The sequence below is a fragment of the Thamnophis elegans genome, chromosome 1 (genome assembly GCF_009769535.1).
Source record: "Thamnophis elegans isolate rThaEle1 chromosome 1, rThaEle1.pri, whole genome shotgun sequence".
Taxonomy (NCBI): Eukaryota; Metazoa; Chordata; class Lepidosauria; order Squamata; family Colubridae; genus Thamnophis; species Thamnophis elegans.
In genome coordinates, this window is record NC_045541.1 from 182,310,516 (window position 1) to 182,336,406 (window position 25,891).

General features: G+C 44.4%; 1 protein-coding gene across 1 annotated transcript; it reads left to right on the forward strand.

Moving 5' to 3' along the window:
- Window positions 1-426: 426 nt before the first annotated feature.
- On the forward strand, window positions 427-11,308 carry LOC116506706 (vomeronasal type-2 receptor 26-like). Its single transcript, XM_032214577.1, has 5 exons — window positions 427-548; window positions 1,348-1,471; window positions 2,765-3,598; window positions 9,137-9,227; window positions 10,404-11,308. The coding sequence occupies exons 1-5, from the start codon at window positions 427-429 to the stop codon at window positions 11,306-11,308; spliced, it is 2,076 nt and encodes a 691-aa protein (XP_032070468.1).
- The last annotated feature ends 14,583 nt before the right edge of the window (window positions 11,309-25,891 follow it).

Consider the following 25,891-nt stretch of genomic DNA (forward strand, 5'->3'; position numbering starts at 1 on the left):
CTACCCAGAAAAGTCTTTCAAGACAGAACTTGCTTAAATGATGTAAGGTTTGAGCCCCCCAAGTGGAGCTGGACATGCCACCTTAGGTTGCTTGGCAAAGAAGTAATTTCTTGCCATCAACAAATCTTAACTGGCCTCAATGTTTTCACCTGCAACAAGCCAGATAAGAGAAAGCACACTTGATGTTAATTTGCCCCCAAGGCCACCCATGTGCCACCATCTGCTTCTTCTGTGCTAAAGCCCTGGTGATATTGCATGGGAGGCAGCTGAAGTTCAGCTTCTCAACAAGCATTGGTTTTTGGTCAATGGAGGAAGGCAAAAATAATGAAAGGGCTTCCTCTCCTCCTGCTTCTCTTTTGGCTCCTGCCTTCAACAACTCACAATGAAATGGAAACTGTATGTGTACCAAGGAACCCTTTGCGAATTATGGAGGACCACTACAGGCCTGGTGATCTCATTATTGGGGGGAATTTGCTCCTGAAAAAGATGTATAACTATGTAGCATTGAAATTTGACTGTGAGCCATCAAAGACGTCAACTACAAGCAGGTACGTTTCACCTGGGAGGGGATGGTGTTAGAGGATTGCTTGCTTCATTTGAGATTCAGGGACTCCTTTCACAGATTCTTCTTCTGGTGATGCTTGCAAATTCTGCTGCAGTTCAACAGCTTTGGTGCTTTGCAAGATAAAGAACCACTTTAATAAAATAGGCTACCATGTTGCAGTTTCATTCAGAAGATGATAAAGTCAGGAAGGGAGTATATGTGGTGTGAGTGTAGAAGTTGACTTATAACATTAATCTGGACAGAAAGCCCTGGTGGAAAACTCAAAAGGCTGATTCATTTACAGTGTTTGGTATACAAAAAAGAGCAAAGTGTGTTTTGGAATAATTAATGGTCTTTTGTAACCCGCTTTTGCAACTCTATCTTGTAGCTTCCAGTGGAGTCCTGTGAACAGCAGTGGTTCCTAGAGCTGAGAAAGCTTTTCAAAAGGACAAACAAACTGCTAAAGCTTCCTTAGATATTTCTTCCATGGATGAGCCTTGGCTGTTCAGAGCTGCAGATGTGATACTTTTCAGCCTCTGGACTCTCTCCAGACTGACTATGGTCTCAAGGCAGTGCCATCCACACAACCTCCTTAATCACATGTCCTTGTGCAAAGGCTCACAACAAATGGATTCACCACTTCAAAGTCCAGGAGAACACACACACACATATGAACACACACATGAACACACATGAACACACACACACACACACACACACACACACACACACACTCAGGAAAAGCAAACTCCACCAGCATACAAAGGTTCCCTGTAATATTTTGAAATATTTTCTCTTTATAGCGTTACATTCAAGAATTATCAGCTGTTCCGGGCCTTGGGACTTGCAGTAACAAACATCAACAAGGATTTGGTTCTGCTGCCCAACATCACCCTTGGCTTCCATATTTATGACAATATGGAGACTGTTAGGAGGGTTTCCTGGAACAGCCTCTCTCTTCTATCCACACGAGGCCAGATGGTTCCAAATTACAAATGTGACAATCAGGACTCTCTGCTCTCTGTCATCGGAGAACTCAGCTCCCAACCCTCAAGGCAGATGGCCTCCATCTTCAGCACCATCAAGGTCCCACAGGTAAGAATAGAAGAGAAGCACACACAGAATCCAGGAGGCCAAGATTTGGAGAACTCATGTGAGAGTTGCATTTCTTTTTATATTTTATGTCTCAGGTGAAAGTGATAACGTATTTGGGAAATGCTTTCCTGGACGAATTCTTACCTAATTGTAACCAGGCTTCAGTTTTGTTTATTGTGTGAATCTGGTTGATGGTTGTTGTCTTAGCTTCTCACATGCAGAGCCAGGCAAACTATGTCTGTGGTGGCTCTTCATAATAGAATAATAACAACAGAATAACAGAGTTGGAAGGGATCCTTCAGGTCTTCCTGCTCAGGTAGGAAACACTATATAATTTCAAATAAATGGTTGTCCAATCTCTACTTGAAAACCTCAGTGATGGAGCACCTGCACCTTCTGGGTGCAAGTTCGCCCATTGGTTGATTGCTCTAACCATGGAAAGTTCTCCTTAGTTCTAAATTGCTTCTCTCCTTTGTTAGTTTCCATCCATTATCTCTGATCTTGCCTTTAGGTGCTTTGGAAACTAGTTTGACTCCATTTTCTATGTAGGAGGCCCTCAAATACTGGAAGACTGCTGTCATGTCTCCCCTAGTTCTTCTTTTCATTAGACTAGACATACCCAGTTCCTGCAACCATTCACCTCATGCTTTAGCCTCCAGTATACCAATCATTCTGGTTGTTCTTCTCTGCACTCTTTCTAGAGTCTCCAGATCTTTTTTACATCATGGCAACCAAAACTGGATGCAATATTCTAAATTTGGTCTTACTAATGCATTGCAAAATGTACTAATTCTTAACATGGTTCTGAGTCTATCCCTCTGTTAATATATCAGTGAGGACTCAATCATCCAGGCCAAAGCGTCTGTCTTGAATCATGGCAACTGGACCAAGCTTTGTTCATCTGAGATCTTTCATTGCTCATCCATTCATTAATCCTTTCATCAGTCAGAGCAAAATTAATTAGGCAGAGTCAGAGAATCACTGGGACGTATCAACTCTTGGCAAACCAACTTCAGAGGTTTCTCCCCCAAAGTGCCTTGTAGTATATCAATAAAGTTTCAGCATAAAGTATGACCTTTTCATGAAAAAAATTCATTTCTAAAACAAGACTATCTCTTTCTGCAGCTTGGGTTTGACGTCATCAAATTCACTCAGGCAGACAGAATTGCTTTTCCTTCCTTTTTCCGGATCAATCCCGATGAATTTCCTCAGTATGAGGGTTTAGTCCAGCTGCTCCTGCACTTCCAGTGGAACTGGGTCGGCCTTATAGCCCCTCAAAGTGACGATGGAGAACGTTTCACCTCAACTCTGATGCCGATGCTGAAGGAGAAGGAGATCTGCCTGGTCTTCACCCAGCGGTTCAAAAATGAACATGTTTTATTTGCAGGGATGAAATTGTTACCTTTCATCATAACTTGGTTTAATGCTGAAGTGATTATTTTGTTTGGAGAACCCAAATCTATTAAAACTATATATACCTCTCTGGAGAATTTTAGAAAATTCATTGGGATTCCATTTAGAACTGTTTGGATCCTGACTTCCCATTGGGAAATCAGTGCATCTCCTGAGGGTTTGTCACTTCTAAAGCCCTTCCATGGAGCTTTGCATTTCAAGGACCACAGCCATGATGTCCCAGAATTCAGGCAATTGCTCCTGTCTTCAGACCCCTCGAACCGCCAAGGAGACGTCTTTCTCCCTTTATGGTGGGAAAGGCTCTTTGGCTGCAAGTTCCACAAAGCAGGAATGAGCCTTGCAAAGGGAGAAAGAGAATGTACTGGAAAGGAGAGTTTGCAGAGTCTTCCTTCTTATATGTTTGAAGCGAGCATGACAGGTGAAAGTCACAATATCTACACTGCCGTTTATGCTGTGGCACATGCCCTGCACGACATGCATGGATCAGGAGGGCGACCAGCCATGATGAGGCTTGGAAAGAGGATCTCCCATATACAGTCATGGCAGGTAATTCTGAAACTTTCTTCCCAGGTTTATTTTTAGACGTCCTCATGGATGTTTAAATAATTCCATGCCACCCATCTCACTATATCTGAACATAAATGAAATCAGCAATTATTAAAGAACAATAAGTATGATGATTTGATTTTTTTAAAAAGGGAAGAGTAACCGTACAAATTGTCAGTAAGTTCCAGAAAGGAAAGTTCTTCTTACAAGGTCTTCAGTGGTTGCTTGAGTTTCAGGGGATGAAGCATCATTCCAGGAAGATGACGAAATGGGTTCCTTAGTGCTTGGTGTTGTTTCAACAGGTCAGTAAAACGTCCCCCTGGCCACTTTTGCAGAACCACTAAAGTTTCTTTCAGAATGTAGCCTGAATCCAATCTCTACCAGGACATTTTATTTTCATTTTATTTTTAATGGTTTAGCATCCTGTGTGAGCACAGACCGTTTGTTTAATATAGTATTTGTTGTGCTGTTTAGCTTGCTGGCTGAAAGGAGCCTCTGTGAATCTCAGCTCCCACAGAAGGGCCCTTGTGCAAAATGGTTTCTGACCTTCATCAAGGCTTAACCTGGGTTGCTTCTCTGCCATGGAGGGACAAATACCGTCCGGCTGTTGCTTTTGCCTGACTATGTCATATGTAAGTCAGAGACTCTGCACGGCAGATGACCAGACACAGATGCTACATTCAGTACTTTCGGAGTATCAGAATAAAAGACAAGTGGCTGTCCTGTCTCTTCTCAAAACTTTCAGTGATGGAGCACCCACAACTTCTGAGGAAAGTCATTCCATTGATTAATTGTTCTAACTGTCAGGAAATTTCTCCTTAGTTCTAGGTTGGTTCCTCCCTTGATTAGTTTCCATCCATTGCTCCTTGTCCTGCCTTTGGGTGCTTTGGAGAATAGATTGACCCAGTCTTCTTTGGGGCAGCCCTGTAGATATTGGAATTCTGCTATCATGTCACCTCTAGTCCTTGTTTTCATTAAATTATATATGTCCAGTTCCTGTAACCGTTCCTTATATGTTTTAGCCTCCAGTTGCCTAATCATCTTCATTGCTCTTCTCTGCATTCTTTCTAGAGTCTCAACATCAGTTTATATCATGGCAACCAGAACTGGATGTAATATTCCAAATGCAGTCTTACCAAGACATTATAGAGCTATTATTTCACTTGATTCTAGTCATTTATTAATGCAGCCCCAGGACTCCATTACCTTTCTTGATTCATATTTAATTAATTCTCAATCGGGACTCTCTGATCTCTCTCACAGATACTTCTTTAGAGCAAAGTTTCACCTATTCTATATTTGTGCATTTGTTTTTTTTCCCCTTGACTAAGTGTAGAACCTTACTTGTCTGACCCCTGAATTTGATTTTGTTAAATAGGGCCCAATGGTCAAGTCTATCAAGATCCCTCTGTATCTTGATTCAATCTTATGGAGTGTTGGCTATTCCTGCCAGCTTGATACCATCTGCAAATTTGATGAATTCATCTTCCAGCATTAGCACTCAGCTTACATATCGCTATATAGTTCTTTACAGCACTCTCTGAGTGGTTTACAATGTCATTACATTGCCCCAACCAACTGGCTCCTCATTTTACTGACCTTGGAAGGATGGAAGGATGAGTCAATCTTGCGCTCATCAGAATCAAACTCCAGACTATAGGCAGAGACAGCCTGCCATACTGTGTTCTAACCACCATACCACCATGGCTCCTCAAGTAAATCACTTATTAAGGTATTGAAGAATACTTAAGACAGAGCCTTGAGCCACTGCATCCTTCCCTCCATGTAGATCAGGGGTGGGTTTCAACTGGTTCGCGGCGGTCCCTGCGAACCGGTTGGTCGCTGAACCCGGAAGTAAGTAACTTCCGGGAATGGCGAAGGGCGCGCCCACCCGCCCGTGGTCCTTACCTGGTTTTGACGAGTTCTGCGCTTCCACGCATGCGCAGGACGCATACAGCACCTGCGCGATCATCCAGGAGCAGCTGGAGCGTCGCGCAGATGCTAGTACGCATGCATGCACCGCGTGAGTGCACGAGGACGCCACCGGCCCCATTCCAACCGAACCGGTTGGAACGGGGCGAGAAACCCACCCCTGATGTAGATGCAATTCCATTAAGGAGCACATGTTTAGTGTGGTTGGTCAGCCAGTTACTAACACATCTGGTGGTGATGCTATCTAATCCACATGGTTTCTATCTTACAAATAGTAGTTTATGGTCTACTTTATCAAATGCCTTACTGAATTCCAAGTAAATTATGTCCACAGCTTTTGGCTGATCTATTGATTTAGTCACATTGTGTGTATATATATATATATAATAGGATTTGTCTAGCATGATCTCTTTGGGAAACCAGCTGAGAAGATCAGCAATGGTGATCACATCACTACAGAATGCTACAACCAATCATAAGCATGATCTAGTTGCCAAATTCCCAAATATTTTTGACTTACTGTGGGGCTGATATAAGGATCAGAACTTTTTGGAATAGTAGGAAGTCATGTTATGCAGTGACTTTGTAACTTCAAAAACTCTTTAAATGAATGGTCATAACTCAAGAACTATCTGTACTCCTACCTCATTTATAAAACCTGGGACCAAGAGAAACATTTATAATAGTAGCTAACCAATCAATCAATCAGAATAGTCCCTGGAGGTCTTCTAGTCCAACCCCCTGCTCAAGCTGCAGACCTTGTACCATTTCATACAAGTAACTGTCCAGGCTCTTCTTAAAAACATTTGGTGATGAAGCCCCTACAATTTCTGAAGGCAACCTGTTCCACTGCTTAATTGTTCTCATCCTTAGGAAGTTTCTCCTTAATTCCAGGTTGCTTTTCTCCTTGATTTGTTTCCATCCATTGTTTCTTGCCCTGCCCTCTGGTGCTTTGGAAAATAAATTGATCACCTCCTCTTTATAACAGCCCCTCTAATATTGAAATACTTCTATTATGTCCTCCCTAGTCCTTCTTTTCTCTAGACTGGCCAAATCCAAATCCTTCAACCATTCTTCATAAAGTTTTAGTCTCCAGGCCTTTAATTATCTTAGTTGTTCTTCTTTGTACTTTTTCCAAAGTCTCAACATCTTTTCTGCAGCATGGTGACTAAAACTGGATGCAGTTTTCCAAGAATGACAGCAGCCAAGATAAACACTAATATTTGGAATTGTGCATGAAAACCTTTGTCTATTGGAATTGGGTGAAGCAACCATGATACAAACACCCTATAATAGAATCTTTTTGCAATGAGGATCACTCTCTCATGCCCCATGATACATTTCTGTGATTCAATGCTGCTCCCGATGTCCAGATTCCCAGGGTTGCAATTATCTCCTAAAATGATGGTCACCATAGAATGCTAGAAACCATAATTTTTAATTTCCAATCACCCCATTTGCTAAGGATCTATTTTTTTCTTTCAGCTCCTTGCCTATTTGAAGAATGTCCAATTCAATGACAGCTTTGAAAATGAAGTCACAATCTCAGAAAATGGACTCGGAACAGTTCAGTATGACCTTCTCAACTGGCTTTTCCTCCGCAATCAGTCTTTTGTCCCTGTGAAAGTTGGGGGGGGGAATCCCAAGCTTCCCCCAGGCCAGGATTTTTCCATCAGCTCTGGTGCAATCATCTGGGCCAAAAGGGTAGGCTAGAAGGAAATATTATGAATTCAGGAAATGATTCATTCCCTCCCAGTGATGCAGACTTTCCTTGTCATTGGGGGGGAAATGGATTGAATTAGAAAAATTGACAGTTAAGTGATGAAAGATCTTTCAATGAAATGGACTCAAGGGTGAGTTCTGCCATGGCCAAGGAGGGTTGAGATTAGGAAAAAAAATAGCACTAGCAATAGCACTTATATACCGCTTCACAGTGCTTTCAAGCCCTCTCTAAGTGGTTTACAAAGTGAGCCTATTGCCCCCAACAATCTGGGTCTTCATCTTGCCCACCTCAGAAGGATAGAAGGCTGAGTAAACCTTGAGCCAGTCAGAATTGAACTCATGGCAGTGCGCAGGGTCAGCATGTGATACTGCATTCTAACCACTATGCCACCACAGTCCCCCTTCCTCCCTAATTCCTTCTTTCCTTCCTTCCTTCCTTCCTTCTTTCCTTCCTTCCTTCCTTCCTTCCTTCCTTCTTTCCCACTTAGCACTTAGACTTATATACCACTTCACAGAGCTTTATAGCCCTCTTTAAGTGGTTTACAGAGTCAGCATATTGTCTCCAACATTCTCTGTCCTTCTTTTACCGACGTTGGAAGGCAATTGATCAAAATCAAGCTGCTGGCAGTGGGCAGAATCATAATGCATTCTAGCCACTGAGTCACCATGGCCCTTCCTTCCTTCCTTCCTTCCTTCCTTCCTTCCTTCCTTCCTTCCTTCCTTCCTTCCCACTTATATTTATATAGTGCTTCATAATACTTTACAGTCCTCTCTAAGCAGCCACTTCCAGCTGAATTTCTAAGCAGTTTACAGCCTCTTGCCCCAACAATCTAGGTCCTCCTTTTACCAACCTCAGAAGGATGGAATGCTGAGTCAACCTTGAGCCTGTCAGGATCGAACTCCTGGCAGTGGAATGCAGGGTTTCCCTGTAATACTGCATATAACAACCGTGGCACCATGGCTCTATCCTAGTTGAAATGTTCTTGAATCCTAATTGAAATCCACTGTGTAATTCGAGAAGGCAACAGTAAAGTCCCTGAATCATTCCTGTTCAGTTGGAACATTATGATTCTTTCTTTTAGAAAAAGCTGCAGCTCAGAGGCAGAGTATGCTCTGAAACTTCCAGCTGACCTTCACCATCTTCTTCTTCCCACTGCTGAGGATACAAACACCTGGTCTGCCTAAGTCGCTCATGGTGGTTCACTCAGGAACCACTCAGGTGGTTCACACCTTGGGAATAAGGACTTGGGTAGCTAGCAGCTGCCTTGTGAAGGGCTAATGCATCATCAACAGCAGGAGGCAAAAGGTCATCAGAGGTGATGGAGTACTGGATGGCAGCGGGGGAAGAGCAGGGCTGTGACTAGGTCTATGTTCCATGCTTCTGGGCTGGGATAGCTGAGCCTTCATGCTGTATGTCTGGAGCTTCTGGGTGTATTATGGCTCTGGGTCTGCTTGACATGCTGTGGCTCAGGAGCCTCTTGGCACACTGTGGCAATGATAATACTTTCCAGGTGCATGGCACAATGTGGCAGTTCTTAATTACATTAGAAAGTCCAGCACATGGGAGGAAGAACATAATACTTTCCCCAGGAGAACAGGAAGGAAGATCCATTGTAGCATTAGAACAATCAATCCGTGAAACAAGTTGCAGCCAGGAGTTGTGAATGCTCCAACACTGGAAGTTTTTAAGAAGAGATTGGAGAACCTGGGTTTCCTGCCTGAGCAGGGGGTTGGACTAGAAGATCTCCAAGGTTCCTTCTAATGCTGTTATTCTCTTATTTTGGAAATTGAATGATGCATTTTCATTGAATGGAGCACCTCAAGCATTTCTCTTTTCTGTCTTAGAAGGTGCCCTTTGCCAGGTGTGGCAAGAAGAGGTGCCAGGCAGGAGAGAGAAAAAGTGTTCCAGAAGGCAAGGAGGTTTGCTGCTACCAATGTGCCCCCTGTCCAGAAGGGACTATTTCTAATCAGACAGGTAGAGTATACATCAAATGTTGATCTTCCAGGATCAAGGAATCAACCCAAATATGAAGAGGTTCTTGGCCATGTGTGGTAGGTATAACCTGCTTCACAACACGGATGAAAATTATTCTGATCCCCTGTCTAATTGTCCATATCTGAAGAATGAGGATAGGCAGAATTGCTCTCCTGACCCAATTTCACACAGGGTGAACTCAAGGCAGTCATTTTTCAGATTTCTTGCTGTCGTTTCCCATCCTCCTGTCACTTACCAGTGGGGAAAACAAACTCCTGATCACTTTTCTGAATGAATGACACAGAGTGGTGGTTGAGAATTCAAATGAATCCATTAAGTGGAATCAAAAGAACTTTTACTGAGAGAAAATGATTGCATGAAAGCAAGGCGAGAAAAATCCCACGCAAAGCACATAGCATTCTTTCATTTCCCCAAATCCAGCCTCCCTGACCAGTCCACCGGCAGCCAATATGATATCGCAAGATTGTTATGGAAACTCCAAAGTGCTAGGCAGATAACGGTTCAGTCTTAGGACATGATAGCCTTGAGGTCAGGCTGTAACTTGTAATAAGCCACGGTGGTGCATTGGTTAGAGTGCAATACTGCAGAATACTTCTGCTGCCTGTCAGCTGCCTGCAATTTGACAGTTTGAATCTCACCGGTCTCCAGGTTAACTCAGCCTTCCATCCTTCCAAGGTGGGTAAAATAAGGACCCAGATGGATGGGGGCAAGAGGCTGACTCTTTAACCCTCTTAGACAGGGCTGTAAAATACTGTAAAATGGTATATAAGTCTAAGTGCTATTGCTAACTGACTGGGAGGGGAGCTGCTCATTCTCCAAAGATAGTCCCTCTCCCTAATTCCCAAGTAGTTACAGTCAAAGCAAAAGCATGTGAGAATGCTAGCAAGCTTCCTCTCCCGCTCTTCCAGTAGAATGGCAGGACACAACAGTGGACCTGACAGTTGTGTTATGTGTCATGTGCTGCTTCTGTCAGGACTATCAGTCTCCCAGGAAGATTTGCACTTTTCAGGGACCTAAGTTGACCAGGAGTCCTTCCACCACTTTCCTTTTGAGTTGGCCCCTATAGATGGGAGTCACACCTGAGAAACTAAGTGGGAGGGATAACGCTCATTGTGGATGCACATGAAATACTGAAACAAACACTCTTCATTTCAGATGCTGCTCACTGTGAACCTTGCCCAGAAGACCAATATCCCAACAAGAACAAGGACCACTGCATTTCCAAGAAGATCCACTTCCTTTCCTATCACGAGACCCTGGGATACACTTTAACTTCTCTCGCTCTCTTCCTTTCTCTGATCACATTAGCAGTTTTGGCAATTTTCCTTAAGCAACGTGATACACCGATTGTCAAGGCCAACAACCGAGATCTCAGCTACATCCTCCTGGTCTCCCTCCTGCTCTGCTTCCTCTGCTCTTTCCTTTTCATTGGTCGACCTGGGAAGCTCACCTGTCTCTTCCGACAAACCACCTTTGCCATTCTCTTTTCCCTTGCAGTTTCCTCTGTCTTGGCAAAAACTGTCATGGTGGTTCTGGCCTTCATGGCTACCAAACCAGGGAACAAGGCAAGGAAACTCTTAGGAAAACCTCTGACCAACTCCATTGTCTTGGTCTGTCCTCTGATCCAAACAATTCTTTGTGTCACATGGCTGGTAACCTCTCCCCCATTTCCCAACTTTGACTTCTACTCCTTGATAGGAGAGGCCATCTTGGAATGTAATGAAGGCACATCTTCAATGTTTTATGCTGTCCTGGCATACTTGGGTTTCCTGGCTCTTGTCAGTTTCACAGTGGCCTTTCTGGCAAGGAAATTGCCTGATAGCTTTAATGAAGCAAAGTTCATAACTTTCAGCATGCTGGTTTTTTGCAGTGTTTGGATCACCTTCCTCCCCACCTACCTGAGCACCAAAGGGAAGTCCATGGTGGCTGTGGAGATCTTCTCCATCTTGGCCTCTGGAGCTGGTCTTTTGGCTTGCATCTTTCTCCCCAAATGCTACATTATCATACTGAGGCCCCATCTTAACTGCCGGGAAAATATGATAAGGAACAAACATGTCTAACTGATGCACACATGGGAGACATTTAAACATTTGTAATTATATTGAGGCATGTTTAATATGTCATGATATTTCTAAAAGATAATGACAGAGAAGGAAGAACATGTTGATTAAATAATACCTTAACAAGTGCTATAACTGGTTAAAATATATCTGATGTCAGCAACCATCATCTAGCTCCCCCCCCCTATGTGTTCCCATTGTCATCCCATTGCCAGCGCCCTCTGTGGAAATAATGCTTGGTGTTAAACATATGTTTGTTATATTAAAGAGGATATTTTGTTACTTTATTCATTTAATTTGTATTTTTACTACAGTGTTTTAAAAGGTTAGCTTTGGTGTTAATGGCTTTTAGCATATATATTTGTTTCCATAATCTCTTTCTATTTCTGCTCACCCTGTTACCCATTGCCTTGCTCCTACGGCCCTTAGGAAAAGATCTGGCCGTCCTTGACTGACTGGTGTGCTTGCTCGGGGGGGAGGAGGATGACGCCCTGAACCGAGCCCTGGGTCATTGTGGCCTCCTCCGGACATTGCTCCTTGCCTTCCGCTCTAGCCATTAGGAGGAGTAGGATTGTGGCTGAGTTGGCATGGGAGCAATAGAGGATGGCGGCCGCAGTGGCGAGGACTGGGCTTCGAAAACATCAGCACTCCCCTCCTCCTCTGCCAGAGTGGCTCAGGTCAGTTCCAAACTGTGGCCCCCCAGATTGGGGCCCTTACCCATCTTTAGGAAGGAGATTTCTAGGCATACAGCCCGCTGACCTTCATTGGAAGGGTGTGACTGAACGGTTGCTGCCTATGAACATTAGACTTTTACATCCTATCCTGCCTGCATACGGCCGCCTTATATACCACGCACTTTTGATCTGGTGGCCAAGGACGTCTCCCCAGGACATAGGAAGGGAGAGGAGCGGAGTACCTCTCCCCCCTCCTTTTCATATTGTTACACATTACAACTGCACAATTTTTAACTGGTACGGTGAGTGTATGGGATTTGCTTGTGATTGAATGAATGGCCCACTTTTTATCATTCCATTATTGCTGTATTTTATGTGTTTTAACTACTACGTGGGGACTGTCTGAGTGAACAAATGAGTGTGTTTGATTCGGAGGGCCTGCCGGGGAATGCGGGAGCCATGGGGGTGGTTGAGGGAACCGCGGACACGGGAGTGGGCCGGAGCATTACGGTCGTAACAGGGAGGGGCAGATATGGCGGGGACTTTAGGGCTGGCCATTATCGGGGAAGGAGGGCTCGCTACGTCACAGAGATCCCTCCTTCCGGCCCTATGAGTCCCACTCCAAGGCCAGATGGCGCGAGTAATCAGGACCCTGGTCTCAGGCTGTTGTCGCTAAATGCCAGGTCTGTAGTTCACAAGGCTCCCCTCGTCCGGGACTTAATTTTAGACGAGAGGGCAGACCTGGCATGTATTACTGAAACCTGGCTGGGCCCAGAGGGAGGAGTCCCCCTTGTAGAACTGTGCCCAGAAGGATTTCAGGTGCTCCATCAGCCGAGAGCCCAGGGAAGGGGTGGAGGTGTGGCTATTGTTATCCGAGAGTCTCTAGTACCTCGTAGGATCCCTGCTCCGGAGCTTGTCGGGTGTGAGTCCCTGCTGGTGAAGTTGGACCTCAAGGGTCAAGTGGGTTTGCTGTTAACGTACCTGCCTCACAACAGCGTTGCAGCAGCCCTCCCCTCGCTCCTCGAGTCGGTAGCCGAGCTGGCAATTGAGTTCCCCAGGCTTATGGTTCTGGGGGATTTCAATTTGCCTTCGCTCGGTGAACACTCTGATGGAGCGCAGGAGTTCATGGCTTCCATGACAGCCATGGGCTTGACCCAGGTAATTCGGGGCCCAACCCATTCAGCGGGTCACACGCTCGACCTCGTATTTCTCTCGGAGCAGTGGACTTGTGATCTTGGTCTGAGGGGTAGTGAGATCATACCCCTGTCGTGGTCAGACCATTGCCTACTGAGGCTTGACTTTCGGAGGCCAAACCTCCACTGTAGGGAGGAGGAACCGACCAGGTGGTTCCGCCCCAGGCGACTTATGGACCCCTTGAGGTTCCAGACGGAGCGTGGGGTTATTCCTGATACTCTCGCCCACAGTCCGGTGGAGACCCTGGTTACTGCCTGGAATTCGGCAGCGACGGAGTCTCTTGACCGGATTGCGCCACTACGGCCGCTCCGAGGCTGTGGATCCAGGAGGCCCCCTTGGTTCACCGAGGAACTCCGGGAGAGGAAGCGCCGGAAGAGACGCCTAGAGCACTTATGGAGGTCCAACAAATCCGAATCGAGCCGAGCACTTCTAACATCGTGCATCAAGGATTACATCAGGGCAATTAGGACGGCAAAAAGATCTTATATTGCCACCTTGATCGCCTCCGCTGAGTCGCGCCCAGCCGCCCTGTTTAGGATAACCCGTTCCCTCCTAAATAGGAGGGATACAGGGGATCCCCTGCAGGGTAGGGCTGAAGATTACGTCCAGTTCTTGGCGGACAAAGTTGCTCGGTTTCGGTCGGAGTTGGACTCCGATTCTGCAGATCCAGCCGAGGCACAGGGGGATAATCTGGTAGACCATCGCTGGGTTGAGTTTCAGGATGTTGCCCCTGGGGACATGGACAAGGCCATGAGGGCTGTGAGTGCCTCCACATGTGTGCTGGACCCGTGCCCCTCCTGGCTGGTTGTCAACAGCAGGGAGGTGACATGGGGCTGGATCCAGGCGGTTGTTACCACCTCCCTTCGGGAGGGGGTCTTTCCCCCCGCACTTAAAGCGGCGGTGGTGAGACCCCTCCTGAAGAAACCATCTTTGGATCCAGCCGTTCTTAACAATTACCGTCCAGTCTCCAACCTCCCCTTTGTGGGGAAGGTTGTTGAGAAGGTGGTGGCCTTTCAGCTCCAGCGGGCCTTGGAGGAAGCTAGCTATCTCGACCCTTTCCAGTCCGGCTTCAGACCTGGTTACAGCACAGAAACCGCTTTGGTCGCATTGACCGATGATCTCTGGAGAGCCAGGGATGGAGGCCATGCATCCATCCTGGTTCTCCTTGACCTCTCAGCGGCTTTCGATACCATCGACCATGGTATCCTTCTGCGACGACTGCGAGAGGTGGGGGTGGGAGGCACTGTTTTGCAGTGGTTCTCCTCTTACCTCTCAGACAGGTCGCTGTCGGTGTTATTTGGAGGGCAGAGATCGACCCCTAGGCCCCTAACATATGGGGTGCCGCAGGGTTCGGTCTTGTCTCCCCTACTTTTCAACATCTACATGAAACCGCTGGGCGAGATCATTCGGCGGCACGGGATAAAATACCACCAGTATGCGGACAATACCCAGTTGTATCTGTCCGCCCCGTGCCAACTCAATGAAGCGGTGGACGTGATGAACCAGGGACTTGAAGCTGTTAGGGACTGGATGAGGGCTAACAAACTCGTGCTCAACCCGGATAAGACCGAGTGGCTGTTGTGTTTCCCTCCCGCCAATTTGGCAAGTATTCCACCACTCAGGCTGGGGAGTCAAACATTACACCCCTCAGACAGGGTCCGCAACTTGGGAGTCCTCCTGGACCCACAGCTGACTTTCGAACACCATTTGTCGGCTGTGACCAGGGGGTCATTTGCCCAGGTTCGCCTGGTGCACCAGTTGCGCCCCTACCTGAACCGGGAGGCTCTCACAACAGTCACTCATGCCCTCGTGACCTCTAGGCTGGAATACTGCAACGTGCTCTACATGGGGCTGCCCTTGAAGAGCATCCGGCGACTTCAGCTAGTGCAGAATGCGGCCGCGCGAGTGATTGTGGGTGCACCCCAGTTCGCCCACATAACACCTATCCTCCGCGAGCTGCACTGGCTACCTGTCGATCTCCGGATACGCTTCAAGGTGCTACTTGCCACCCATAAAGCCCTCCATGGTAGTGGATCTGGATACTTGAGAGACCGCCTACTGCCAATCACCTCCACACGACCTATTAGATCGCATCGATTAGGCCTCCTCCGAGTTCCATCCGCTGGTCAATGCCGACTGGCAACCACGCGGAGGAGAGCCTTCTCGGTGGTAGCTCCGACCCAATGGAACGATCTCCCCGTGGAGATCCGTACCCTCACCACCCTCCAGACCTTCTGCACAGCCCTCAGAATCTGGCTATCCCGTCAGGCCTGGGGCTAAAGACTGTAACCCGCCCAAATGGTATGAATGTTGTGTTTTAATTATGTATTGTCTTATTTGTAAAAGTCTGTTTTCCCCCCTTTCCTTTGGATTGTGAGCCGCCCTGAGTCCCCCCAGGGAAAAGGGCGGCATATAAATAAACCTTCTAATTCTAATTCTAATTCTTGAGGCTTTGAGAATTCTCTGCTAGTGTCTATGGATATTTTCAGTCACCCAGGTCTTGGCTGTCCCAAAAGTGCTTTTTTAAGAAAAAAACTGGACTTTCTTGTTTGTCTTTGAAGAGGTTTCGCTTCTCATCAAAGAAGCTTCTTCAGTTCTGACAGGATGGTGGGGACGGAAAGGAAGAAGAAAGATAAAGGCCACTCTTTTGAAAACAGCAACACCCACATTTTGGACAGTTAGGACTGCTGGTTTCAACATGTCAAAACTGAACAGCCCCCTCTCAACAGAGAGGGAAAGATATGACATCATCTATCTCCTGTCCACAACATAGTCCTTTAAGCAGTTCCAAGAAGGTTTCACACCCATTTGCACAACTCAGGTGACCCTGAGAACACAGATAAACCTCCAAGTGGCCTCAATGACTCTCTAAAAGGATGCAAATGACCAGCTATCTGAAAGGAATATAAATCCTTCCATTCCCCACCATCCAGTCAGAGCTGAAGAAGTTTCATGGATGAGAAGCGAAAAATCTTCAAAGAAAACCAAGAGAGCCCAGTTGCCTCTTGAAAAAGCATCTTTGGGAAACCTGTTGATCAGCAATAAACACTCCCTATTTTACTTTTCATGGAAGTCAGTTGTCCCCAGTGAGCATTTTTGCCCTAGAAACTGGTCTTTTGGCTTGTATCTGGTCCCTCAAATGTTCTATTTTCTGCTGAGGTCCAAACAGAATCACAGAGAAAACATAACAAAGAACAAAAATATCTCTGACTAATGCAGGGATTGAAAACGTTCGTTTTGACTTTGGGGCTTGTTTAGAATTTAAAAACATTTCAGACAAGGGAAGAAAAGAGGGCGAGATGTCCATTTCACAACTGACATTCAACCAATATGAGTGATCACAATACATTTGTTAGCTGCCCAGAGTCACTTTGTGTAGGGCAACATAAAAAAATAATAAATAATTACTTATTTACCCACCCTTTTATTTTTCATGAAAGCCACTTGTTCCCATTGAGGCTGTCTTTCCCAACTTGGTAATACAGGTTGACTTTGAAAAAAATGTTGATTTCCAGCAGGAACTTTTGTCCCTTTGTTTTAATGAAGAATCTTTGAAAAGAAGTGTCAACTTGTGTTATCATGGCAAAGAAAATTCATACAGAAACAATAAAATTAATACTGACAACATATGTGTACACATGGGCTCTTTGAGCTTTGCAAAATTCTCTCTTCATTTTTCCATTCAAGTTTTTCTCATTGTATCGTTTGAATGCAAAATATTAAATTGTATTGAGTATTCTCTTCATTCTGACTAGATAAATGTGCTTCATAAATAAACAAGGCCATGCAATGTGGACATTAAGGGATCGTTTCCTGTCCCTGCTATTTTTCATGCTCTCAGATTATTATGGGGATGGATTGATGGGTGTGAATTAATGGAATAGTACAAAATTGTTCAGTCTGGGGCAGAGAGGAAGGAAGGCAACATTGTGTGACAGTCTTAGATGTTTCATGAACTTACAAGAATGCTTAGGGATAGAGAGGGGGAGAGAGGGTCGACCCTGAAGCACTCCACATAGCAGAGCCCCCTGGGGTGACCTTTCACCTTCCACCACCACAGACTGAAACTGTTCCTGAATGGAACCAGAGCCCAGCCAGGTCTCCAATCTCGAACCTTTCTAGGTGGTCCAGCTGGTTACCCTGCTTGATGGCATGAACACAACATGCATGAGGAAAAGGAGGAGGAGGAAGGTGTAGAATGGGGCACCTATCATCTCTCTGGGACACTGCAAATGCAGGAGTTGCCTCATAGGGTGATGATTGGATATTATGCTTGTCATTCAAGGAAAGGCAACCCTTCCTGGTTCAAACCACAAAGGATGAGGACTGAAGAATGGTGTAGAGCAGAATGGTTCACCTGAGAGAAGCTCTTATTCTGTTCTCAAGAAGTCCTCCATCAGGCTGAGTGATCGGTCTTTAAATACTTATTTAAAATATTAATGGCCCACTCAAGTGACAGAGAGATTGGGCGGAGTGCATCTAAGTCATAAAGAAAAGAATAAAGCTTGTGATTATTAAAACCGCTGCGATGGGGCCGGGCATCCACCACAGACATGCGTGCTGCACATGCATGCACATCCACTGCCTGCGACACTCCAGCTGCTCGGTGGAGTGTCACACAAGCGTCATACCCTGCACATGCGTGAGCAAATGGCCCAGTTGTCCAAAATGCAGGTAAGGAATGAGTGTGGGTGAGCAGGCCTCCAAAGCACCATTCCGGTATGGTGGCTGCTGCTTCTGGCAGGCACCGGTTTGCCCGGAACCCAGCACTGCTGCTCTGGGGTTTAAATTAGCATAACATCTGCCTATATCTAAAAAAATATAAGAGCCTTTAGTTTCTTGGTATTATTACTTGCACTTAGTATTGTACAACTGACGGCCATGTGCCACCCTGTCCATTAGAACTCAACCTATCCAAACAAACTATGGCAAAAGTCAAACTCTGTCTTGTTTACATGGGCTGCTTCATCTAGGTCAAACACCCAACTTTCTCTTGTCTCCCAAGTCCTTCTGCTCTGTGGAATAGCAATACGGGGCGGGGCATAACCTTTTCCTAGGGGGTCACAGCAACACTTGTAATAACAACACAAATAATTCATACACCATTCGAAAGCCCATCAAAAACTGAGTTTATTGACACGATTTAATAGTCAGTATGACCACCATTAGCCCTTCGAACAGCATTCAAACGAGGTGGATAAGAACACAACAAATCTTCAAACAGTTCCGTTCGATTTTCCAGATTTTTCAACACAGTTTCCAAATTCATTCTCAAAGTTTCAACTGAATATCGATTTTGACCTTGCTCCTGAATCATCAGAGCTTCCACTTCATCCTTAATTATGGCCCCAATGTTCTCTGCCGGATTGAGATCTGGCGAATTTCCCGGCCAGACGTCATTGCCCCAAAATTCGACATTGTTTTCCTTTAACAATTGCTGAGTCGCATTTGCACGCACGCAAGGAGCTTTGTCATGAAGAAAGACAGCCTCACCAACCACCAAGACATTGTCTGGATCACTGAGAAATGGAATGACATTCTCCAATAAAATTTTCTCACGGAAATAACTGCCATCCCAGGATTCCCCTTTATCCTTCAAAACCCAATGCAGTTTCTTGGCTGTGAAAATGACAAAAATCCCGATGCAAGTCGGATTGCGAACGATTTGTCGATATCGTTCATGTTTGGCGATGTCGTCGACGTCTTTAGCCCAAATTCGATCGTTCTGGAAATTCGGTTTTCGAATGGCATAAACGAAGAATTCGTCAGATGGCGCCAAATGAAGAAAATCTTCCTAGGTCCATTCAGACAACCAATCGCACAACCAAAGCCTATCTTGAACGTGTGTTTGAGTTTTCAATGGTTTGCAAATGACGTGGAATGGCTTCAAACCTTCTCGTTCTCGATATCGGCCGATTGTCCTTTGATCAACTCGTTTTCCACGAATTTGAAGGATTTCTTGGGCCACTTTTCGGTTTCCTTTTCGTTGTTTGCGACTGCCAGTTGCAATGATGGCTTTGCTTTCTTGGGACAGTTGCAGAGGACTCCCTTCTCCAAATTTTGTGAAACATTCTTGGGCTGTTTTGTTCCAATTATCAGTAACCCAATCCGGATGACGTTTCAATTTGTTTGCAATCCATTTTCGATTGATAAACGTCGCTCCAGCATCGCGAGCCTCTCGAAAGGCAATGCATTTTATTCTGTCAATGATCCTTTGTTCTTCCGAATCGAATTTTCCAGCCATTCTTAAAGCAAATTTAACATTTAATAGCTCATTCAATTCAGTTTTTTATGGGCTTTAAAATGAGGTGTCGCGGAAGTTGTAAACTGCTGTCGATCTTGCTGTGACCCCCTAGGAAAAGGTTATGCCCCGCCCTGTAAGAGACAGAAACATGTTTTTCTCTTTCTGGTGCACAAAAAAAAGTCTAGTGCCACATGGGTAGGACAATTGCGTTTCCTTGCAATTACCATAAGAACAGTAATTTTTAATGTATCCCCTATGAATTTCCACCTATGAAAACCTTCCAGGGTAAAACCTGATTTACAAATATTCTTTGATTTTTCAGAGTTGAGGGAGAGAGGGAGAGAGAGAGATCTTTTTGTATCTTGGAAAGATCCAACTTCTAGTTTTGGTGAGACTCAACTGACTCAATTTTCTCTTTGGTCGCAGCCCAAACACAGGTAGGAAGAAGCACATTTGATAGAAAATTGCACTGGGGCCATTCAGGTGGCATGAGCAGACAAGGTGCTAACACTGCTGTGATTTCAACTTCAGCTTCTGCACAAATCTTGATTTTTGCTCTAGCAGGGAAAGTGAGAAGAATGACTGGGCTGCCTCTCCTCCTCCTCCTGCTCTTTTGGCTTCTGCCTCCAACTTCTCCAACATCTGCTGTGAGGATGCAAACCAGATATGTGCTGCCAAAACGTTTAAAGTTTGAAGAATACAGTTACAAGCATGGTGATTTCATTATTGGTGGGAATTTGCCCTTTGGAGCCTATTCTCCTTCTTTTCAACCAGACTTTAAAAACAACCCATTTCATTTTGGTACTGAACCTTGGTAAGTTCTGGAGGAAACAAATGTACATGATTGCTTGCTTTGTTTGCTCAAAACTATTTGTTCTACTGATGTTTCAATATCCTAGTGTAGTTCAAATCTCAGAGCTTTCCTATGTTGGGTACTATTAAAAACACAAAACTCAATCTTGGAATCTGCAGTGTGCATGAATAATCTTTGCTTTGACAACTAACTGAAGTGTTGTTCCCAGCTGCGGTTGTTAGACCTGAAGAAGATGCTCCAACACAGAATTCATTTGATTAGATTGCTAGAGGAGAAATTGGGATGGGTTGCAGCCACCAGAGAAAAGTGAAGAAGGGAGGCAGGATAGAAGGATATAAAATGGTCCTTGATAGGCAGAGACAAACTTTTCTCCTGTCTCACGAATCCATCCAGGCTGCTGAAATATTTTATTAAAAGGAACCCTATTAATAATTGGGACTTCCTGCTCCAAGCAAAACCCCACAAAGATCAAAGACAAGGCAACCTTCCCCAGCACACACAAGCTTTTATGTTATGGTTCACAATGTCTTTTTCTCATTATAGCCCCATCCCCAACAACTACCAGCTGTTCCTGGCTTTGGTATTTGCAGTCACAGAAATCAACAAAGATCTGGTTCTCCTCCCCAACATCACCCTGGGCTTCCACATGTATGACAATCTCCAGTGGGAGACGAGGATTTTTTTAATCAGTCTCCTTCTGCTCTCCACACGTGACCGAATGGTTCCAGGTTATAAATGTGACTGGAAGGACCCTCTGCTCTCTGTCATCGGGGGTGACAATGCCAAATCCTCAAAGAAGATGGCCTCCATTTTCAGCATCTTCAAGGTCCCACAGGTAAGGGGGCTTCTTTAGATACAGTGGTGGAATAGACAAAAAACAGATGAACTCACAGAAGCAAAGATATCACCAAAGGTGTTTGGGGGTAGGGGGTAGGACATTAATAGTATATGAACTAGAGATTCTATACATGGAATCATTTTAATATCAATGTGGGTTGGTGGTTTGTTCCTTTGGATTCTGACATGACACAATTCTATAAATATGTCAATTGATGGCTTGTCCTAAGAAGGGAAGAATTGTATCTCCAAAAATGACTCACATTGACAGATGGGGTCACTAAACCACACAATAGGACCCCTAAATCACCATCAAAATTTGCTTTGTCTTTTAAAGAAGATTCTCACTTTCTCCAGTTCAGTGATGGCTTTCAATCCACTTGGGAAGACAGAAGAGTTTATCCTTCCTTCTTCCGGATTAATCCCAAGGAATTTTCTCAGTGTGTGGGTTTAGTCCATCTGCTCCTGTATTTCCAGTGGAATTGGGTTGGGCTGGTGGCCTTTGATGATGGCAGCGGAGAACATTTCGTCTCAAGTCTGATGCCACTGCTGAAGGAGAAGGAGATCTGCCTAGCCTTCACTCAAAAGGTGAAATATGATTCTGGTGATCCTGTTGTCCAGATCTTTTTTGATTCCAAAATATGGCTAAAAGTTGACATCATTGTTTTCTTTGGAGACACTGGAACTATTCTAACTTTTCAGGGGGTTCTGTATTTTCTAGTAATTCATGATAGGAGATCATTTCGGAATGTTTGGATCCTAACTTCATCTTGGAAACATATTATATATCAAGGTTTTGATGTCTGGCAATCTCTAAAGCCCTTGCATGGGGCTTTGCATTTTAGGGAACAAAGTGGGGATATCTCAGAATTCAGCCATTTCCTCCTCTCTTTAGACCCTTTGAACCCACAAGGGGACATGTTTCTGCCATTCTGGTGGGAAAAAGTCTTTGTCTGCCAGTTCTATGCACCAAATAAATTTTATCCCCAGGGGATGAAAAACTGTACAGGAAAGGAGAACTTACAAGATTTACCATCTTCCTTGTTTGAAACAAGCATGATTGGTGGAAGTTACAATATCTACAATGCCGTTTATGTTCTCTCACATGCATTACATACAATACATGGACCAGGAACCCGACCAGCCATGATGAGGCTTGGAAAGAAGATCTCAAATCTCCAGTCATGGCAGGTAATCTCTGTGACTTTTTATTCCATCCACAGACCTTGAGAGGATTTTTCCCATATGTATTTCTTGAATTACTTGTGAAAGATCTGTATGCCACAATGTCAATGAACAGCACATCAGAACTGATTAGAAGAGTAATTAATATAAACAATGATATGAATTATGTAAAATTTGGTTGAAAAGGGAGAGGGGAGAAAACAGAAATAAACCAGTCTTCCATAAGATCCATAGAGGAAATATCTGCATAGAAGGTACTAAAAATTCCTCAATGGTTGCCTGGAGGTTTCAGGAGGTGACCATTTCATGGAGGAAGTGTCAGCCCAGAGCAGGATGACAATCTGGATGTGTTTGTGGTGGAAGCTTCAATGGGGAAGCTTAAGTCCTTGTGGGCACATTTCCAGAACCACCTCAGTTTCTCTCAGTATGTTTTCTGAATCCAACCTTTTCAAGGTCTAAAATTCATCACACTTTTTTTTCCATCAATGGCTAAATTGTGGACCTTCCTGGACATTGAAGAGGCAACCCAGGGTATCCAATTCTTTCTACATTGTCCCACTTAGTTAGATAGCAATAGGACTTAAACTTATATTCCGCTTCACAGTACTTCACAGCCCTCTCTAAGTGAATTAGAGAGTCAGAATCTTGCCCCCAACAATCTGGGTCCTCATTTTATTGACCACAGAAGGATGGAAAGCAGAGTCAACCAAGAACCAGTCAGGATCAAACTCATGGCAGTGGGCAGAGTTTGCCTGAAATATTCCAACAACTGTGCCACTATGGCTCTGGTTCCTGCATTCTTCTTTCTTTGTCTATGATAGAAAGTCAAGTGAATTACACAACATTTTGAAAGAAATATTTTTTCCTTGTCTAATCTTTTTTACTGGGTGGAGTGAGGGCATCTGAATAAAGCGGAGAATTTGTTGGCTGGATGCCCTTCCTGATGCCTATGCAGCGTTCACAGCAGATATTTTCTCTTTGTGCCCTGATAGAGAAACATCTGTCGCTGGGATTGAACTCTCAACTTTTGAAGTGAGAGGCAAGCATCTTCACTTCTAGGCCACCATGCCACTCTCTTTTTAAAGTAATCATTGAATCATTCCTAAAATGTATTTAACAGTTGCAAGACAAATTTACATGCAAAGACTTTAAAACCATTAGAGTAAAGTAAAACATGAAGAAAACCAAAAAATGAAATTTGGAGTTTGGCATTAAAATCTTTATGTGTAGATACCACTTCAAAGTGGTTGAAGAAGCCATGATACAAATTCCCAATCTCAAAGGCATTTTTTTCTTTTATTGAGGAAGTAGCACTTGGTATTACCCCTGACTGCTCTAATCTCAAAGGTAGAACCTCTCAGACATAAACCCATCTGCTAGAATGAGGGCCATGATAGAATGGTAGGAGCCATGTTGTCTCATGTGTGGCTTTCAGCCAATTGCTCCAATTTCTGAAGGTCCCCTTTGTTTCAGCTTCTTCCCTATTTGAGGAATGTCCAGTTCAAAAACAGTGCGGGAGAAGAAATCTCACTCTCAGAAAATGGGCTGGGATCTGCTCGTTATGATCTTCTCAACTGGGTTTCCATTCACAATAAATCAATGGCTCTGGTGAAAGTTGGGCAAATCGATCCTGGGGCTCCCCCAGGCCAAGTTTTCACTATTAACTCTGATGCAATCATCTGGCCCACAAAGGTGAGTTGAAAGGCAACACTATAAAATCAAGGAAAGATTCGTTCTCTCCTCTCCTTGGGATGCAGAACATCTTTCTAACTGGAAAAATGGCTCTCTTGGATCATAAAATATGGCAGCCATTTGGTGAAAAATCTGATTTGCACATAACACATTTCAGCTCTGATTTGTGTCAGGTCGAGAAAGAGTTGATATTGGGAAGAACTTCTTGAAGGTCAGGATGCCATTAGGGTGGGCAAAAATGATTTCAGTGGACTATTCCCCCTGTGGAATCAAACGCAAGACCCCTAAACCAAGAATCAAATTTCACTGCAGGATTTATCAGTATGCATCAAAGTAAACAATGGGAGGGACTCCTACTGACAGAAGGAGTCAAGTTACTTCTCTACCTTTTTGCTATTTCTGACCTCAAGAAAGAATTAATGTAATTCTTGATTGAATTGTAAGCCGCCCTGAGTCCCCCCAGGGAAAAGGGCGGCATATAAATAAAACTAAACTAAACTAAAAAAAACAAACTAAATGTCTTAATAAAAAGAAGCATATCAGTTATATTGCCATAGAAATTTTGATAAAGTTTGCTGAGAATGACGTCCTTCAATGTTCCCTCAATTAACAAACATTCCTCCTGTTTCTCTTTTGCTCAGACCTCACACTCCTCCACTGACTCCTCACGCTGTCCAGTTGGAGCCTCATCATTTACTATTTCACCAAAGACGTGGCTTAATGTCACAAACCCTCCTTTGCATGCGGAGGTCCAAGCTCCAAACTCCAGCATCCATTGATGGGTCGGAATGCTGCTGACCTCAATCAACAAGGAGCTGTTTTTTGGTTTCAGGGGAATCATTTCCTTTGAATTCATATTTTCGATTGAAATAAAAATGTGGAATTGGACAAACAAAGCAGGTTCATAGCTTGTGGCAGCTAAACCATTTCCCTGTTTCTATTGTAGAAGGTGCCCTTTGCCAGGTGTGTCATGAAGAGGTGCCAGGCAGGAGAGAGGAGAAGAGTTCCAGAGGGCGAGCAGGTTTGCTGCTACCAATGTGCTCCTTGTCCAGAAGGGACCGTTTCTAATCAAACAGGTAGAGAACCTGTCGAATCAGATCTTCCAAGATAAAGGAAGTCAATCATTAAATCACAATTTTAACTTCATTGCTATTGTTATTAGCAATAGCTACAGCACTTAGACTTATACACCGCTTCAAAGCACTTTTAACCCTCTCTAAGCAGTTTACAGAGTCAGCATATTGCCCTCAACCATCTGGGTCCTCATTTTCCCCACCTTGGAAGGATGGATGGCTGAGTCAACCTTTAGTCTGGTGAGATTTGAACTGCCAAATTGCAGTCAGCAGTCAGTCATCAGAAGTAATACTGTACTCTAACCACTATGCCACCGAGGCTCCTATTAGAATCAACATCTGTCAAAGTATTCATATTTTACAACAGAATCTCTCAGTTTAAGGATATAATTTGTCCTGACCCCACAGGTCAACCAACCTTGTCATGCCACAAGAATTTCATGTAGGGTAGTGACACATAGCAATGAGAAAAGTAGATGCCACTGTTTTCCTGAAAAAAATGTATTTCAGTTTTCAGTTTGTTTTTTAACTTTTAGGGTATGCTTCCTCTATAAACACTGTCAATCACCTCTGAAATTGATAGACCTGTCAGAGGAACAGGAGATACATCTATCCATGTCTGTTAACCATATGCATGAGCCATGGTGGCAAAATGGTTAGAGTGCAGTACTGCTGGCTACTTCTACTGATTGCTGACTGCCTGTAATTTGGCAGTTCAAATCTCACCAGGCTCAAGATTGACTCAGCCTTCTGTTCTTCTGAGGTGGCTAAAAGGAGGACCCAGATTGTTGGGGAAAGAGGCTGACTCTGTAAATCACTTAGAGAGGGCTGTAAAGCACTATGAAGCAGAATATAAGTCTAAGTGCTATT